The sequence below is a fragment of the Choloepus didactylus genome, chromosome X (assembly GCF_015220235.1).
Source record: "Choloepus didactylus isolate mChoDid1 chromosome X, mChoDid1.pri, whole genome shotgun sequence".
Classification (NCBI taxonomy): domain Eukaryota; kingdom Metazoa; phylum Chordata; class Mammalia; order Pilosa; family Megalonychidae; genus Choloepus; species Choloepus didactylus.
The window spans coordinates 91721380-91741842 of NC_051334.1; the positions used below are offsets into that span (position 1 = coordinate 91721380).

General features: G+C 38.3%; 1 protein-coding gene across 1 annotated transcript; it reads right to left on the reverse strand.

The window, feature by feature from the left end:
- Nucleotides 1-16525: 16525 nt before the first annotated feature.
- Nucleotides 16526-18881, reverse strand: LOC119522773 (unconventional prefoldin RPB5 interactor-like). Its single transcript, XM_037821404.1, has one exon. The coding sequence runs from the start codon at nucleotides 18743-18745 to the stop codon at nucleotides 17144-17146; it is 1602 nt and encodes a 533-aa protein (XP_037677332.1). The 5' UTR covers nucleotides 18746-18881; the 3' UTR covers nucleotides 16526-17143.
- Between the last annotated feature and the right edge of the window lie 1582 nt (nucleotides 18882-20463).

Below are 20463 nucleotides of genomic sequence, written 5' to 3' on the forward strand. Positions count from 1 at the left end.
AGAACAAAGTCATGGAACATCCCTCTCTCCATGTTTTCTCCAGCACTTTTACCCCTTGAGGGCATTATGTTGAGTGGAATTCTCCAGTAACAAAAGGACAAATACTGTGTGGTTTCACTAGTATGAACTAATATTAATGATCAAACTTTGAGAGTTAAAAGCTTATAACACAGGCTACCAGGAGATTGAAAGAGGGTGGAGATCAGGCATTTGAAGCTGAAGTACTACAGAATGTTCAGAAGGGTTGATTGTATAGATGCAGAAATAGATAGCATAATACTGTGTGATGGTAACACAATATTGTAACTACACTGAACAAAGATGTCTATGATTAAAGCTGGAAAAGTTGGGATAGTGGAACATATGATATCAGATGTAAAGCTAGATGATTAAGCCTGGGACGGTATAACTTGGCAACAACTGGAGTGGCTAATGACTGTGACAAAATGTACAAATATCAAAATGTTTTTACATGTGGGAGAACAAATAAATGCCAGCCATGCAGAGTGTTGAAAAAGGGATGGTATTTTGGAAAAAATATAATCAAAGCAAACTGGAGTCTATGGTCAACAGTAACATTGTAGTATGGTTCCATTAAATATAACAAAGGCAATATACAAAAGCTAATTGTGTATGTGAGGGGGATATAATCAGGGATATAGGATTCTTGGTAGTGGTGTTGTTTTCTGTCTTTACTATTGTATTGTATGACATATAATTTTTCTTTTTATCTTTTTTTATTATTCACAGAAAAACCTCTTTCATAGTAGTCAATATGTTCAAGTGCTGACTGTGGTGATAAATGTACAACTATACAATGATACCATGAACAACTGACTGTACACTGTGTATAATTGTATGGTATGTGATTACATCTCTATAAAATTGTATGAAAATATAAATAGGGTAAAAGTGCTGGAGAAAACACGGAGAGAAGGATGTACCTAGTTACTGTTGATGAGGAGGCAGAATGGTGTAGCCTTTCTGGAGGTCACTGTGGTGGAGCCACAAGAAGCTAAGCATGTGGGGGCCATAAGGTCCTGCAACCTCATTATGAGCATGTACTTGGAAGATCTGAGAGCAGAGACATGAATGGAGATTGGCACACTGGTGTTTATGAAGGCAGTATTCATAATTTGAAATGGGTGGAGGTGGCCTAAGGGTACATCAAGGGAGAAACACAATGTTGAACTGTGTTGTATGCATACAATGTAATATTGAGCAACTACAAGAAAGAGTAAAGCTGTGAGACATGCAAAGAGGTGAATCAATCATGTAGACAGCATTTTAAGTGAAGTACACCAGAAACAAAGACAAACGCTATTATGTCTCACCAGTATGGACTAACTACAATGTGTGAACTTAGAATTGAATCTTAGAGCACAGCCTAACAGGGAAATGATTACTGTAATGGTCCCTAGATTGTAAGCTTTTATTGCCATCAAATCTAATCCTGAATTGTAATGGCTATCTCCAGACTCTGAGATGCTGATCCCTTTGTGTATAACCTGATTGGTCTCTGGAACATTGGGTATCTGTGACTCCTGAAACTCAGAGTTAGAGTTTGGCACATATGAATGTCAGTATTAATGCATACAGCAACTGTTTAAAAATAAAAACTCAAAAAGAGTCCAAACTTCAATTAGACATATGAATGAAGCAGACCTGGTTAATAATAGGGCAAATAGGGCCAAAGGGTAAAGGATGAACTGACTGTGTGTTAAAACTTCAACTCCCATGTGAGACCAAGGGAAGTGATATTTATTTGGTGCAGGATCTGTATTTTCTAAGTAGTGTAACTTCTACAGTTAGTTTGTTCAAACACATGGAACTTTGTATTGGAAGTGAGGTATGGTAGGTTTTTATAGATCAGAGTGAAATAGCAGCACATCCCAAAGTAATTTTGATGGAGAATAAAAATATATGCATGAGGAAAACCTAAGATGGCAGTTAGGTGAGACAGGGCAAAAAAAACACCTCTGTGAAAAATACTAGATAAAAATCAGAAGGTGACCCAGAATACCAGTTTCAGAGATGCACCAGCTGGACAAGGTCTGCTAGAACCACAGGGGCTGTACACTTGGTGAAACCAGGAGTCTGCATTCTGAAATGAGTGAGTAAGCCAGCTGGAAGACCCACAGCCATGCTGCAGTGTGGGGAAGCCAGGGGTTGGCATTTGGAGAAGGACTGGTTCTTTTTTTAAAAAAAAGGGAAAAACCCAGGAGCAGCCACAGTTGTGACGGTGGGAACTGCACAGTGAAGCAAGGCTGGAGTGAGCCGAGCCAGCCTCTCAGTGTCTGGCATGGAGGATAGACTGCTGCAGATTCCCTCAGGGCCAGGGGAGTGGAGGGGAGAGCCAGAAGGAGAAAGAAACCGCACTGCTGGCAGTTGGCTTCCCAGTGGGCTGGAGACACTCCTGCCCGGGGCCATGCCCACAACCCAGAGCCGTGCCAGTTGTCCCGGAGCTGGGAAGGAGGAACTGTGCAAGGAGGGGTGGTTGAGATGTCCCATTAAGCCATCTTTGCAACAGGCTGAGAGCGCCCCTGCATGGCCCAGTGGCCCGGGGCTTCCCTTGAGGGATGGCATGCACTTGTGATGTAGCACAGCCTTCCCTCAGCAGAGGTCCTGGAAGATCACAGGAGAGAAGGGGGGCCCACTCGGAAAACCCAGGGATGCTACATCAATGCTGGTGATTTGTGGGCCAATGACAGAGAGGGTCTGAGGCAGAACTGAAATGAAGGCTTAGACTCCTGCAGTAGCCTTGAATCTCTGGGAACACCTGGGGGGTTTGAATATTAAAGCTACCCTGCCTCCCTAGCCACCCAGACACATGCCCAACATTCAGGGTGGATGGCTCCAGCAACACACCCAAACTGAGTTCACCAACTGAACCCCACAGGAATCATTTCCCCACACACCACAAGGACAAAGTTGAGGAGGACTGACTTGAGGGGTATAGGTGACTTGCAGACAAGATCTGCTGGTTAGTTAGAGGAAGTGTATGCCACCAACTTGTATTTCTGAAAAATTAGATTGGTATTTTTTTTTTACAACTTGAAAGAACCCTATCAAGCAAAGCAAATGCCAAGAGGCCAAAAACAACAGAAAATCTTAATGCATATCATAAAACCAGATGATATGGAGAACCCAGTTCCAAACACCCAAATCAAAATATCAGAAGAGGCACAGTACTTGGCACAATTAATCAAAGAAGTACAATTGAGGGATAAAAACATGGCAAAGGATAAAAAGCACATGAAGAAGACCATGGCACAGGATATAAGCGACATAAGGAAGACCCTAGAAGAGCATAAAGAAGACATTGCAAGACTAAATAAAAAAATAGAAGTTCTTATGGAAATAAAAGAAACTGTTGGCCAAATTAAAAAGACTCTGGATACTCATAATACAAGATTAGAGGAAGTTGAACAATGACTCAGTGTCCTAGAAGTCCACAGAACAGAAAATGAAAGAATAAAAGAAACAATGGAGAAAAAAATTTGAAAAAATCAAAATGGATCTCAGGGATACAATAGATAAAATAAAATGTCCAAACGTAAGACTCATTGGTGTCCCAGAAGGGGAAGAGAAGGGTAAAGGTCTAGAAAGAGTATTCAAAGAAATTGTTGGGGAAAACTTCCCAAAACCTTCTACACAATATAAATACACAAAGCATAAATGCCCAGTGAACTCCAAATAGAATAAATCCAAATAAACCCACTCTGAGACATATTCTGATCAGACTCTCAAATACTGAAGAGAAGGAGCAAGTTCTGAAAACAGCAAGAGAAAAGCAATTCACCACATACAAAGGAAACAACATAAGACTCAGTAGTGACTACTCAGTGGCCACCATGGAGGCAAGAAGGCAGTGGCATGACATATTTAAAATTCTGAGAGAGAAAAATCTCCAGCCAAGAATACTTTATCCAGCAAAACTCTCCTTCAAATTTGAGGGAAAGCTTAAATTTTTCACAGACAAACAAATGCTGAGAGACTTTGCCAATAAAAGACCTGCCCTACTTCAGATTCTAAAGGAAGCCCTACCAACAGAGATATAGAGAATTTTAACAGACATATATACTACCTTACATCCCAAATCACCAGGACACTCATCTTTCTCTAGTGATCACGGATCTTTCTCCAGAATGGACTATATGCTGGGACATAAAACAAGCCTCAATAAATTAAAAAAAAAAAACAATTGAATATATTCAAAGCACATTCTCTGACCACAATGGAATACAAATAGAAGTCAATAATTTTTGATTTGCAACTCCACTATTTACTTCCTACATGATGTAAAATACACAAACTCTAATGACAAATAAGTGGTTTTGAACTCAATGTAAAACATGTAATTTTTGACAAGAACTATATAAAGTTGGGGGAATGGAGGAGTATCGGAACATAGTTTATGTGTCCTATTAAAGTTAAGTTGGTATCAAAGAAAAACAAGATTGTTATGGATTTAAGGGGTAAATTTTAAGCCCCACAGTAAACACAAAGAAATTATCAGAGAATATGACCATAGAGATGAAAAGTAGAGTATGGATTAAGAGAAATGGGGGAAGGGGCAATGGGGAGTTAAGAAATGAGTGTAGGGTTGCTGTTTGAGGTGAAGGGAAATATCTAGTAATGGATGGTGGGAAAGAACATTACAACATTCTAAATGTGATTAATCCCACTAAGGAAATGCTAGGGAGGGGGTGGAATGGGAAGATTTAAGCTGTATGTATGTTTCCACAATTGAGGAAAAAAAAAGAAAAAAGACAGTCTAAATAGATGACAATTGAATGTCAAGGATGACCCTGGATGGGATCTGAGGATGGAGGACAGGAGGCTCAAAGGGACACAGGTGAGACATAAGATAAAAAAAAAAGGAAATATAGAATGTAAGCTTTGTATCAATGTTGAATCTTTTGTACCTCTTAGCTGCATTTAATGGGATTGCATAAAAGAATGTTCTTGTTCATGGGAATTGTATATGTGAATTATAGTGTTTGTTCAAGGATGGTGCAGCTAGCTCTCATATGTTCAGAAGACAGAGCAATACATGATGGATGATAGATAGGGAGGAAGGGATGGAGGGAGGGAAGGAAATAGCAGTGTGACAGCATGTTAAAGTTGATGGATTGGGGTATCAGGGGAGGGGGGTCAGGGTATGCTGGAGTTCTGTGTATGGGGTTTGTATTGGTTTTGCAACTGTTCCTATAACTTTGAATTTATTTCAAAATAAAATTAAAAAAATTAAAAAAAACTCAGACATGGAAAAATAAATATATATATGTGTATATATATATATATATGTACATGTGTGTGTGTATATATATATATATATATATATATATGCACCCTCCCCAAAGAGCCGGGGGAAAATGTGGAAATGTTGGACTTCCTCACCTGGATTGTTGCTGATGTTCTCACAAACATTGAGTACTGACAGCTTGGTATGCCAAGCACTCTATCTTGGTGCCTGCAATTATGAACCAGGTTACTGCAAAGGAGAGGCTAAATCTGCATATAATTGTGCCTAGGTGACTCCCCCTGTGTATCTCTTTGTTGCTCAAATGTGGCCCTCTCTCTCTAGCTAAGCCACCTTGGCAGGTGTACTCCTTTTCCTCCCCGCTACATGGGACCTGACTCCCAGGGGTGGAAATCTCACTGACAATGCAGGATAAGACTCTTATGTATAAGCCTAGACCCAGAATCATGGGATTGAGAGCATCTTCTTGACCAAAAGGGGGAGAAAAATGAAAAAAAATAACTTTATATATACATATATATTTTTATTGAGAGTGTTCACATACCATACAATGATCCAAAGATCCAAATTGTACAATCAATTGCCCGTGATACCATCATACAGCTGTGCATCCATCACCACAATTAATTTTTTTCAATTTTTAGAACATTTTCATTACTCCAGAAAAGAAATAAAGACAAAAAAAAAAGAAAATTCAAATCCTCCCATACCCCTAACTACCCCCCCCCATTATTGATTCATAGTTTTGGTATAGTACAATTGCTACTGTTGATGAAAGAATGTTAAAGTACTACTAACTGTAGTATATAGTTTGCAATAGGTATATTTTTTCCTATATGCCTTTCTATTATTAACTTCTAGTTATAGTGTCATACAATTGTTCTAGTTCATGAGAGAGAGTTCTAGAATTTGTATAGTTAATCGCAGACATTGTCCACCACAAGATTCACTGTTTTGTACATTCCTATCTTTTAACATCCAACTTTCCTTCTGGTGACATACATGACCCTGGGCTTACCCTTTCCACCACATTCACACACCTTTCAGCACTGTTATTTATTCTCACAACATGCTACCATCTCCTCTCTCCCTCCATTTCCAAACATTTAAGTTCACCCTAGTTGAACATTCTGCTCATAATAAGCAAACACTCCCCATTCTTTAGTCTCATTCTATATCCTGGTAAATTATGTTTCATGTCTATGAGTTTACATATTACAGTTTGTTCATATCAGTGAGACCCTGCAATATTTACCTTATGTGTCTGTCTTATTTCACTCAATATAGTGCCCTCAAGATTTCTTCATCAACCCATTTAAGATGGTTTTGTTCACACACCATACATTCTGTCCTAAGTAAACAGTCATGGGTTTCTTGTATAGTCATGTATTTATGTATTTGGCACCATCACAACTATCTATATAAGGACATCTCCATTTTTTCCACAAAGAAGGCAGAGAGACAAAAGAAAAAGAGAAAGGGAGAAAAACAAACAAACAAACAAAAAACTTGATGGCTAGAAAGCAACAAAATGAAAGATAGCATTAACCTAAAGTAGAATAAGGAGTCAGCATCACCAATGCCAGGAGTCCCATATCCTTCTTTTATTCCCCAACCCCCATATATAGCTTTGGTATATAGCCTTTGTTATAGTAAAGGAAGCATAATACAATGTCTCTGTAAATTATAGTCTCTAGTTTGCATTGATTGCATTTCCCCCCAATCCCACCCTATTTTTAATACCTGGAAATGTTGACATTCCTTTGTTCTACCTCAAGTAAAAACATATTTGTACAGTTTATTTCAACTGTTGTAAAATTATTACAATTGTTGAGCACCCTAGGTTTCCCTGAGTTACACAGTCTCAGTATTTACCCTTTGTCTTTTGTTCTGGTGTCCCACATGTTCCCAACCTTCCTCTTTCAACCATACTCACAGTCATCTTTGTTCAGTGTACTTACATTGCTGTGCTACTATCTCCCAAAATTCTTTCACAAACCTCTCACTCCTGTCTTTTCCTTTCTGTCTGCAGTGCTTCCTTTAGTGTTTCCTGTAGAGCAGGTATCTTGTTCACAAACTCTGTCATTTTCTGTTTGTCAGAGAATATTTTAAGCTCTCCCATAGCAGTAAGGGTCAATTTCTGAACCCTCAATTCAATTCCATTGATCAGTATATCTATCCTCAGGCCAGTACCATGCTGTTTTGAGAACTGTAGCTTTTTAATATGCTTCAAAGTCAGGTAGTGAGAGACCTCCCAATTCATTCCTCTCTCTCAAGATATTTTTGGCTATTTGGGGAAACATGCTCTTCCAAATAAGTTTGGTTATTGGTTTTTCTATGCCTGCAAAGTAAGTTGTTGGGATGTTAATTGGTATTGCATTGAATCTATAAATCAGTTTAGGTAGAGCTGACATCTTAATTATATTTAGTCTTCCAATACATGAACATGGTATGCTCTTCCATTTTTTTAGGTCCTGTTCTATTTCTTTTAGCAGTTTCTTGTAGTTTTCTTTGTACAGGTCTTTTGCGGCCTTTGTTAAGTTTATTGCTAAATACTTGATTATTTTGGTGGCTATTGTAAATGGAATTTGTTTTTAATTTTTGCCTATTGCACATTATTTGTGCATAAGAACACTACAAATTTTTTCGTGTTGATCTTGTAGACTGCCATTTTGCTGTATTCATTGATTAGCTCTAATAGCTTTGCTTTAGATTTTTCTGGATTTTCTGCATATAGAATCATGTCATCTGCAAACACTGAAAGTTTTACTTCTCCCTCTCCAATTTGGGTGCCTTTTATTTTTTCTTGTCTATTTGCTTTAGCTAAAACTTCCAGCAAAATGTTGAATATCAATGGTGACAGTGTGCATTCCTGTCTTGTTCCTGATCTTAGAGGGAAAGCTTTCAGTCTTTCCCCATTGAGTATGATGTTAGCTGTCAGTTTTTCATATATTGCCTTTATCATATTGCAAAAGTCCCCTTCTATTCCTATCCTTTATATTGCTTTCATCAAGAAAGGATATTGAATTTTGTCAACTGCCTTTTCTACATCCATTGAGATGATCATGTGTTTCTTCCATTTTGGATTATTGATGTGGTGTGTTATATTAATTGATTTTCTTTTGTTGAACCAGCCTCAATTCCTGGAATAAATTCCACCTGGTCATGGTGTATAATTCTTTCAAAGTGCTGCTGAATTCTATTTGCAAGAATTTTGAAGAGGATTTTTGCATCTATATTTATTAAAGAGATTGGTCTGTAATTTTCTTTTTTGTAGTATCTTTGATTTTGTTGTTAGGGTGATGTTGACTTCATAGAATGAGTTGAGTAGCTTTCCCTCCTCTTCAATTTTTTTGAAGAGTTTGAACAGAGTTGATATTAATTCTTTCCTGAATGCTTGGTAGAATTCACATGTGAAGCAATCTGGCCCTAGGCTTTCTTTTGGTGGAGATTTTTGATGACAGACTCAATCTCTTTACTTGTGATTGGTTTGTTGAGGTCCTCTATTTCTTCTCAAGTCGATATTGGTTGTTTATGCTTTACTAGGAAGTTTCCCATTTTGTATAAGTTGCCTAGTTTATTAGTATATAGTTGCTCATAGTATCTTCTCATTATTTCATTTATTTCTGCAGGGTCAATAGTTATGTCTCCTTTCCCATTTCTGATTGTATTTATTTGCATCTGCTCTCTCTCTCACTCTCTCTCTCTCTCTCTCTCTCTCTCTCTCTCTCTCTCTCTCTCTCTCTCTCTCTTTTTTTTTTTTTTTTTTGTTAGCCTGGCTAGCAGTCCATCAGTTTTATTGATTTTCTCAAAGACCCAACTTCTGGTTTTGTTGATTCTATTGTCTTCATGTTCTCAATATCATTTATTTCTGCTCTAATCTTTGTTATTTTTTCTCATCTGTTTGCTTTGGGGTTAGTTTGATGTTCTTTCTCTAGTTCTTCCAGGTGAACAGTTAATTCCTCAATTTTTGCTTTCTCTTCTCTTTTAATATAGACATTTAGGGCAATGAATTTTCCTCTCACCACCAACTTTGCTGCACTCCATAAATTTTGATATTTTGTGTTTTCATTTTCATTTGTCTCAAGGTTTTCACTAATTTGTCTTGTAGTTTCTTTCTTTCCTCAATGGATTTCTAAGAGGGTGTTGTTTATCCTCCATATATTTGTGAATTTTATGACTTTCTGCCTATTTTTTCCAACTTCATTCCATTATGGTCCAAGATGTATGTTTTTTGTATAATATTAATAATTTTAGATTTGTTGAGACTTGCTTTATGACCCAACATGTCTATCCTAGAGAATGTTCCATGATCACTTGAGAAAAAAGTGTATCCTGTTGTTGTTGGGTGTAGTGTTTTATAAATATCCGTCAAGTCTAGTTCATTTATCATACAATTCAACATTTCTGTTTCTTTATTGATCCTCTGTTTGGATGTTCTTTCCATTGATGAGAGTGGTGTATTGAAGTCTCCAACTATTATTGTAAAGTATCTACTTCTCCTTTCAGAATTGTCAGTGCTTGCCTCATGAATTTTGGGGCACCCTGGCTTCATGCATAAATATTTATGATTGTTCTGTTTTCTTGATGAATTGATCCTTTTATTAGTATATATTGTCCTTCTTTGTCTCTGTTTCACTTTTGATGTCTCATTTTTTTAATATTAATTTCTTCTGCCATTTTGTCTTTTGGATTTTATATGTCATAACTTATTTTTCCCTCTCCTTTTACCTTTCCTGATAATCTTCATTTCTACACTCTTCTCCAACACTCTCTCTCCTGTCTTTTCCTATCAGTGTATAGTACTCCCTTTATTATTTCTTGTGGGTCTGGTCACTTATTCACAAACTCAGTGTCTGTTTTTCTAAGAATATTTAATCTCTCCATCATTTTTGATGGACAGTTTTGCCAGATATAGAATTCTTGGTTGGCAGTTTTTCTCCTTCATTATCTTAAATATATCATGCCACTGTCTTCTTGCCACCATTGTTCCTGTGGAGAAATCTGTACATAGTTTTCCCTCTTTTACCTAGTGATTTCTTGTTTCTTGGCTTGGTTTTCTAACCTTTGTTGCTTAGTTCAACTTATTGTAGACCTCTAATTTAGGTTCTATTTAGTTGATCATAATTTTCCCCTCTTGTTTTTCTTTTTCTTGCCTTGCCTCTATGTAGCCTTTTTGTGAGAGGGTTTCCTCAGATGTGTTTGTCCCCATTCAGGTTTTCCCAATCTAGAGAGGCCCAGGTCTCATGAGGAGGATATGGAGTTTCCCTGAAATGAGATCCTCCTGTGAGGCCTCTAGACTAAGTGCTTTTCCTATCCTGTCCAGCAGGTGGCACTTGCCAGCCTACAGGTCCCTCACCAGTGTAAGAATGTGTGGTGCCTTTAATTCTCTGCAGACTGAGCCTGTCAGGGGAGTGGCTGACTGAAGCTGGAATCTGAATTCCAGCCACTGGAGTCTGAGTTCCCAGAAGGAGGGCTGTCAATGGAGCTGAACTTCCCTCCACTCTCCCAGTCTTAGGATCTCCAGCTCTTTCCTAGGGGCACTCTTCCCTTCTCCCTTCTCCTCTTTTGGACAACTCCAGCTTAATCCCTTGGTCAGCCCATGTTGCCATTTAAAGACCAGTTTGTAGACTTTCTTTAGAAGTGAATCTGAAATTCAAAGAAATTCTGGGTACTCTGTTTCCCCCCAAGAATAGCATAGACCATCAACTTGTGCTCTCTGATAGAAAATAATTGCATATTTTACTTTTAAATTTAAAAAAAGGAAAAAAAAACAAAAAAGTCCTTTTTAAAAGCCTTTCTCTAAACTGGAAATTTTGTTAGTGTCAGAATAGAGTGTTTAAAGATGGACTTCAGGCTATTGTCTGGATAATTACTCTCCAACAGCTTTAATCCTGCCCTTGCCAGAGGCTAATAAAGTGCTAAAAATATGGAGTCAGTGAGAAAAGAGAAGGGACAAAATGTAGGGAAAAAAGCATTTTTGGAGCTAGGGAATGGGCGTCCACTTTTATGTGCCCCCCATTCCCAGATTCCAACCCTTCTCTAGCACTCCTAGCTCCAAAAATTAGTTCATTAATTTGTTAATTAATTCTGCAGTTGATGCCATGTTGAGTCCCCCTTCTTGCCCTCAGCAGATTGTTTTTTTTTTTCCTTTCAGTGAGCCAGCTGCAAAACAGTCCACGGGGCCTGTGTGGGAAGGGGCACCTGACCACTTATTGGGGGTTGTTACAAAGTTTGCTGTGATCTCAGCTTTTCCACTGCTTCCAAATTGTGTATGATGTGTGACTGGTCACTGGATACCCCCAAAACACTGTTTCATACTGTTCCTGGGTAATTACCAGCTGCCCTAGAGGAGAGACTAATTTCCACACTTCACCTCTCCACCATCTTGCCCTCTCCTTTCCTTTCCCTCATTTTTGAAGGACAGTTTTGCCAGATATAGAATTATTATTTGGCAGTTTTTCTCTTTCAGTATCTTAAACATATCATACTCCTGCCTTCTTGCCTCCATGGTTTCTACTGAGAAATGAACAAATATTCTCATTGAAATTCCCTTGTATATGATGCTTTCAGAATTCTCTTTTTGTCTTTGGAATTTGATAATCTGATTATTAAGTGTCTTTGAGTAGGTCTATTCAGATCTATTCTGTTTGGGGTAGGCTGTGCTTCTTGGATCTGTAATTTTAGGCCTTTCAGAAGAGTTGGGAAATTTTCAGTGATTATTTCCTTCATTATTCTTTCTACCCCATTCCCTTCTCTTCTCCTTCTGGGACACCCATAACATGTATATTCATGCACTTTATGTTTTCACTCAATTACTTGAAGCCCTGCTCATATTTTTCCATTCTTTTCCCTATATGTTCTATTTTGGGTAGGATTTAAGATGTCCTATACACTTGTGAATGAATCCTTTCTTCTGCCTCTTCAAATCTGCTGTTGTATGTCTACATTATGTTTCTCCTCTCTTCTATTGTGTCTTTCATTCCTATAAGTTCTGTCACTTGCTTTTTCAAGCTTTTGAGTTCTTCTGTATGGACACTCTGTGTCTTCCTTATATCTTTCATCTTTTTCTCCATATCTTCCCTCAACACAATGATTTGATTTTTGAATTGATTCACCATATTTCAATAACTTTAATTATTTGTTTCAACCCCTGTATCTCATTTGAAGTGTAAGTTTGTTCCTTTGACTATGCCATATCTTTGTTTTTCCTAGTGTGACACACAATGTTTTTTCACTAAGGCATTTGGTTTCCTTGATTACCCCAATCAATTTCACCAGACCAGTTGGACCCATGTCTCAGGAGGAGGGTGTAATCTGTACCAAGTTTCCTTAAGGATGAGACTTAGCAGCTTGTCAGACTTTCCTTTGAGTCCTCTAGATTCTGTGCTTTTCCTGTCCTGCCCAGCAGGTGTTGCTTGTCAGCCTGCTGCTCCCCAACTGCACAAAGAGGTGTGGTGCCTTTAATTCTTGGAAGACCCTGTCCCTGCCAGTGACTGAAGGTGAGTCCAAAACCAAGTTTAGATGTTTCTGTTTTTTTTCCCCAGTCCTTTGCGTCTGAAATATCTGATGGAGGGCAGCCACTTAAGTTGTGCCCTGTCCCCCCTTTTCATAGGTAAGATACACCCTTAGGGAATTATTTCCTTTACTTGAATTCTTCCTTTGTTTCCCTAACTATCTTAACCCCACATTTGCCTGGGTAAGTGCTGACAATTGAAAATTCCTGGGACTTTCTCTAATGAGCTATTTAGAATGAGATATAAAAGGGAAAAGAGAGAAATATCATTTTATGATCCAGTCCCTAGCCACCCAGTTTCACCAGTCAAGACCTGGAGTTGGTACCTGGTTCCATGTGCCATTTTTCTTGGCATACAGCCGTTTTCGATTATTCTGACTTTAGCCAAGTCCATAATTCTTTTTTATTTATTTATTTATTTATTTACTTGATTGTTTATTTATTATGCTATTTTCTGTCTTCCCTGCCTCCTCTCTGCTGGGAGACACCCCAGGTTTACTTTTCTGCTTCCTCTGGGTTTATCTGTGCTCATAGCTTGTATTCAGTAGTATAAATTTGTTAATTAAAACTCCAATTGAAGCTTTGTTGAGCTACTTTCCCTTTCTCCTAGTAGACAATGCTTCTTTTTCACAGAGGGAAGTGTTCCAACTCAGCCTGCCATGCCAGTGTGGGAGGGGTGTCAGCTCTGCTGTTTGAGGGTTTTATTTATTGTTCAATGCTATGATCTCAGACCTTTCACCCATTCCAGAGTGGTGTACAAAGTGTGTCCAGTCATGGATGTCCCCACACTGTTGTTTCAGACTATTTACTAGTTTTTCCTGGCTGTTTACTAGCTGCTCTTCAGTACTAACTAAATTCCACACCTCCCTATACTGTCATCATTCCCCACCTCCCAGATCATGTTCTTTTATTACCTTCTTGTAGTTGTAGACATATTGTGGGTGGGGCCTTTTAATTAGGTTATTTTCATTTGACGCATGCCCCACATGACTCTCCTACTGGATTCCTTTATAAGAGGATAAAAGACAGAAAGAAAACACATAAAATGGCCAAGAAAAGCTCAGAATGAAAACCAAAGAAACAGAGAGGAAACCACTGAAGCCAGAAACTGGTAGCAGTGAAACATGGGAGATAATGGAGAGAAAAGTCAACATTGCCATGTGCCTGAACAAGTGATAGAGGATCACCAGTACCTGGTCTTCAGGGAGAAGATATCAAGCTGTTGATGCCTTGATTTGGACATTTTTCATGGCTTCAGAACTTTAAACTTGTAAGTTAATAAATCCCCATTGTAAAATCTAACCCATTTTTGGTATATTACATTTTGTCAGTTTGCACAAACTAAAACTAGAGGCAATGGTGATATGCCTCCACCTTTAAACATACCAAATGACATTTCCCTCTAGATACTTCATCAAATGCCTTCTGAGAGATCAGGAGAAATTAATAGGGGATTTTCATGTGTGGCACGCTGAAGAATGGTTCTCAAAGATATCCACATCCTAATCCCTAGAACCTGTGAATGTAACCTTATATAACAGAAGGGACTTTGCCACCAGTGTGAATACATTAAGGATCTTAAGATGGGAAAAAAGAATCTGAATTGGCCATAAATGTAATCAAAAGTATCCTTATAAGTAGGAGTAGGAGTGAGAGTTGGCTACTGAATGGGAGAAAGCAATGTGACACCAGAAGCAAAGATTACAGTGATATGTTCTTAAGATGGAGAAAGGGCCATAGGACAAAGAACATAGGCAGTCACTAGAAGCTAAAAAGTAAAGCACTATGAATTTTCCTCTCATAGTCCCTAGAAGAAACCAGCCCTGCAACCACCTTGACTTAGTCCACTGAAACTGATTTCATACTTTTGACATCCAGAAGTGTGAGAGAAGAAATTTGTGATGTTTAAAGACACTAAGATTGTGATAATTTGTTACAGCAGTCATAGGAAACTAATACACATGGAACTATTTAGCTTCTCTGGGCACCACATTATCATACAGTATTTGTCAGGGTGAGGTCCTTGGACCAGCATCATAATTCCCACCACCTGGGAGCTTGTTGAATATGCAATTTATCAGGCCTCACACAAACTTGATAATGAGAAACACTGGGACAGGTCCAGCAATCTGGGTTTTAACAAACCTTCCAGATGACTATGAGGCAGTTCAAATTGGAAGAAAAGCATTATAATATTTTTCTTTTGACTTGGCAACTAGAAGGATGTTATGTATTTGTGAAGGATGAAATAATCTAAGAGAATATCACTTTTCTGAGACAGACGTTATGAGAAGGCAATGTGAAAAACAGAGGTACATCCCCAGTACACTATATCAAAAATAGCAAGAAAAAGTCTTCAAAATAACAACATGAGAAATATTATTAATCTAAAGTCTATTCCATCTGTGCTCAAATGTTTGAAACAGCAAATTCAAGTGTGGTTGAATTTATTGGAATCAGCTAAATAGTAAATTTTTATTTGATGAAATATATTTTCATTTAATGGAATGACAAATAATTATTTTTTACTCAAAAAAATTTCAGAGTGTGTGCAGTCTGTATTCTTATCAATTTCTTGACTTAGAATTACTATGTTGAGCATATGAGGATAGAATCTCCAATGTCATATTAATGGTGAGTTCATTTAAATTCAAATATATGTTACTCTAAATATATCTCAGGTTAACTTAGAAAAATAATAGCATTTTCAATATGATGCCTAAAAATGCCATTGCATACAAATTTTGCATAATACAAACACATGATACCTATTTTTATATTAAATTTAATTTTTTTTTTTTTTTTTTTTTTTTTTTGAAAAATTATTTAATGACATTACTCCTAGAGATTACATGCTGGTAAAGAATACCACAACAGTCGGACAAGAAATTTTGTTTCAGGGCGGGGGGGTTGGCTATCTAGTACAGAATGGCTCACTTGAATTGCAGATGGAAATGGGAGCTCCTTTGTGTTTGTGTGATGTACATTTTATTTGGTTTGGCTTTTTTGGGGGGATGACTTGAGAGTAAAACAGTTTTAAACTGCAAAATATATGCAGAGTTGATCAAAATTTACAAAAGTACAAATATGCATCTTTAGGTGATCTTTCAAAATCAGGCCTCTGTTCAGAATTATCCAGTAACTAGTGGGGATTCAAGCTCACCCCCTTATTACTAAAATACATATTCATAAAACTTTTACAGTTGTGTTGTTCCAGTTACAAATAGTTCTACTTTTCTAGGACATAATTTCACTGTGTTTAAGCAAAAATTCATTAAAGAAGCTATAAATAACCTTTAAATATTTAGCCATGAATAGAAAGAGTGGACTGGCATCGATGGCTTATTTTAGTACTAATGCAGAATGCTTTTTAAAAGCCATGGTTTAATATGCATTGAGCTCATGATTAACACTTGCAGTTTAATTTTCAACATCAGAATAAATTTCTCTTTATTTTAGTTTGCTAAAAGTAAATATTTTAGTTATTTACCAAAATATTTCATTTCAGCCAGCCTTAGAGAATAAAATGTAGAAGATTAAAACGTAAGAATTCTAAACTTAAAAAATCTGCTTTTTAGCATTCAGAAATCTTTCCCTTTTTCCAGAATATGGGTGGAGTTATAACTACACACATTATGGGAGAAAAAGTGCCTATGGATTATAAGAATTCAAGGACTCATTGTGTCATGCTTGTAACATATAGATGCTTGCATCATAAAGTTCACAACATTTAAGAGACCAAGTTCCATAAAATTTTTACTTGAAAAAAAAGTTTTACAAAATACCATTCTTCCACAAAGAAACTTTCCCACAGGGTACATGTAAGCTTTCTGCCTTAGAGATACAGCATGACATTCAAAGGGGAGAGGTTTTTAAATAGCCACATAACTGCAAAACCTACAAGATAAGTAGGTGGGTTTTTGTTGTTGTTAAAGTGCCTTTAAAATGCTAAAGCAAGTAATGAAATATAATTGTTGAATCTATTTGAAATTTTAAAACTTTCTTTAAAATGATCCATATGGTATGCACAACATCACAGCTGGTACAAAACTGCCTGTATTGAAACACAAAAACAATGCATAAGAACAATATTCTCTTAAAAATAATTTGAAATGCTGACACTGCATCATAAGACAAACTTAGACAAGGGTGTTGACAGTATTCAGGGAATTAACAAAATAAGCTGAATATTAAAGTATTCAAACATTTAATTTTAATATCACTCTGAGGGTAAGAGAACTTGCTATAACTTAACTCAGGAACCCTTATTTCAAACTACATGTAACATATTTTGCTATATATACTCTAAACAAATGCAAAACTAGGTTTCAGGATGTTAACTCCCATTTCCAAAGAAGAGCCTAGTTTTTCTGTTGCAATCTGGCAGCTCTGAACTTTGAAACCCTCTTGGTAGTTTCTTCTGACACATTTGACAAAAATTCTTTTCGTTCTGGAATAGTGGGTAGTACAGGATGAGCAATGGCTGGATGAGGTGTTAAGGATGGTAATATAAATTCTTTTTCTATTACAGTTCCAGAAAAAGCCTCAGGTGTTCCTGATAAAGGCGAAAGTTTCTTTTGATGACTTTCTTGTTGTTCTTCCAAAATGCTCTCACTGGTATCGCTGCAAGTGGCTTCTTCACAGCTAACACTCCTCAGAACTCCACGTCGATCATCAAATTCAGCGGCACTGCTTTCACTGGTATCACTACAAACACTGTTCTCTCTGCTTCTAGACTTCAGGATTGATTTACGAGGGACATATTCTCCATTCACAACATCAACAAAGACTCTGTAAATGTCAGCAGGAGTCCTAATGGTAGGCAGCTCCTGGGCAGAATGGCCACTGCCAGAGCTGTTCTTTCGCTTACGTTTGGCTTCTTCTCTCTTTTCACTAAATTTTAAAGTGGTATTTTTTCCAGTATTTATTCGGACCCTCTTAGGTTCAACAGTATGAGAAAAATATATTGTTGGTACAGATTTATCTCCAGTCCCTAAAGCATCATGGTCATTTTCATTATCACCATCCTCATCATCCTCATCCTCATCATCTTCATCATCTTCATTACTAGGATAGGAATTTGAACCATTCACTGAACAATTCAACTGAGTATTCACTTGACCACTGAACAGTTCTGAATTTGTAAAATCCTCATGACAACTGCTGGGAGTAAGAGCATCTGTTACTTGATCAGCCCCATTCCCGTTTGGGTTTTGATCTTCTTTTTCATCCTCAGAAGAAGTTGTATCTTCTCCATTTGCAATTCCAGAATCAGGATGACTATCAAGTTCTCCCAGCAAACTTTCTTGTCGCTCTAGTTCTTCAAGTCGAGCCCACAGTTCCTCATCAGCAAGCAAATCTTTGGATTTTACATCATTTGAAGAAAAATCTGCTTCAAAAATATCTGAAGTTTTGGGTTTGGAGTGAGGTTTATGGGCAATTCTGTGTTTTACTTTAAATTCAAAGTCACTTTTAATTTCTTCTCTTATGTCAACAATATCACCTGCAGCATCACTCATTTTCTGCAAATCTTCTGTGAATTCAACTCTGGATTCAAAATTTTTCATCACTTTTTTAAAATCATCTATTGTTTTTCTTACATGTTCTTTCCTGTGCTCAACTAAGCCTACAGCCTGCTTTGCTGAGCACTTTGCAAACCAGTTGTCCCCAAGTAAAACAGTGACTTCATTAGTATGGACAAGTTTTCCTGGCATGAAGGCAAAGGGGCCAAATGGTACCATGATATTATAAGACAACTTATCAGGCAATGTACTGAGTCTTTCTTGAAGGGCATTATAGTCATTATCTACCTTCTTCCAGTGCTGGATTTTCTCTCGGCAGTTACTGACCACCTTTTCCTGCTCCTCGCGGAGCCGCGCCACCTCCGGGCCACGCAGCAGCGCCGAAGCCGAGGCCGCGGCGGAGGCGTCAGCGTGGGGCCCGGGCTCGAGCGGGGCCTCCATGGCGGGGGCGCCGGGGATCTGGGGTGGGGGGAAGGCGGCCGGCCGGCGGGCTCAGCGCAGCGAACGAGTCCTAAATGAGTGTTTATGGCAGCGGCGTGGCCGGCGGCTGCCCAGCGCCCGCGTGCTCGCCCTCATCCACCGCGCGTCCGGCGCTGAGGAGGCCGCGCCCGCGCTGCCCGCTGCTGCGGCGGCCGCTGCTCGCGTCCCGGCTGCCCGCGGCCGCATCTCACTCGCACATGTCGCCCGCCGCCGCCGCCGCCGCGGGCTGGGAGCCGGAGTCGCCTTTCCCGGGCGGGCCGAGCCGAGCGGGGCGTCCCGTGGCGGCCGCGCCTCCTCCGAGCCTCTAAATTTAATTTTAAGTTACATACATATGACATACAATCATCCATGGTGTACAATCAACTATTAACAGGACCATTATATAGTAGTGTATTCGTCACTCTAATCAATTTTGAACATTCTCCTTATTCCAAAAGCAATGCAAATAAGAAAAAATAAAAGTAGCAAAGAACACCCAAAGCATTCCATCCACCATCCCACTGTATTTTTCATTTAGTTTTTGTCCCCATTTTTCTACTCATCTCTCCATAAACAGGATAAAGGAAGTGTGTGCCACAAGGTTTCACAATTACACAATCACACCATGTATGACACATAATTATGTAATCATCATCAAGAATCAAGGCTTCTGGGTAGCAGTTCAACAGTTTCAGTTATTTCCTTCTAGCAATTCCAATACACTAAAAACTAAAAGGGGATATCTGTATAGCAAATAAGAATGCCCACCAGAGTGAACTCTCAACACCATTTGAAATCTCTCAGCCACTGAAACTTTATTTTGTTTTACTTTGCTTCCCCCATTTGGTCAAGAAGATTTTCTCAATCCCATGATGTGAGGTCTAGGCTCATCCATGGGAGTCATGGCCCATGTTGCCAGGGAGATTTACACCTCTGGGGCTCATGTCCCAAATAAGGGGGAGGGTAGTGAGTTCACCTTCTCAGTGGGCTTTTAGAGAGAGAGAGGGCCACATCTAAGCAACAAAAAGGTTACCTGGGGGAGACTCTTAGGCATAATTATAAGTAAGCTTAGTCTCTCCTTCACAGTAACAAACTACATAAAAGCAAGCCCCAAGATCAAGGCCTCACCCTACTAAATTGTTAGTCCTCAATGACTGTGAGAATATCAGTATTAACCTAGGTGGGGAAGCCAACAGATCCACATTTTCCTACAGTTCCTCATGGGGGCCCTGCAAATATATTTTAATTATCTCCTCTAATTACTTTCAGATGTGTCAGGATTTCACCCTAACATGTAGAAACCTCTCAGATCTCACTTCCAATTCAAAGTTCCATGTAATTCTGGTGTGTGAATTCTGACCATACAAGTTAAATTATTTAATGTGCTGCAGAAAATAAAGTTCCTGCACCAAATAAACATCTCTCCCCTTGATCTCAGATAGAATTTGAAGTTTTAAAACACAGTCAGTATCATCCTTTACCATTTGAACTGATTTTCTTTAGAATAATTGAATTTGCAAGAAACTCACTTTAGACACAAGGACAGAAATAGTCTGAAAGTGAAATGTTGGAAAAAGATATTTTATCCAAACAACAACCAGAAAAATGCAGGAGTAGCTATATTAACATCAGATAAATTAGACCTCAAATGTAAAACAATTACAAAAAACAAAAGAACAGTACATATAAAAAAAGGGTCA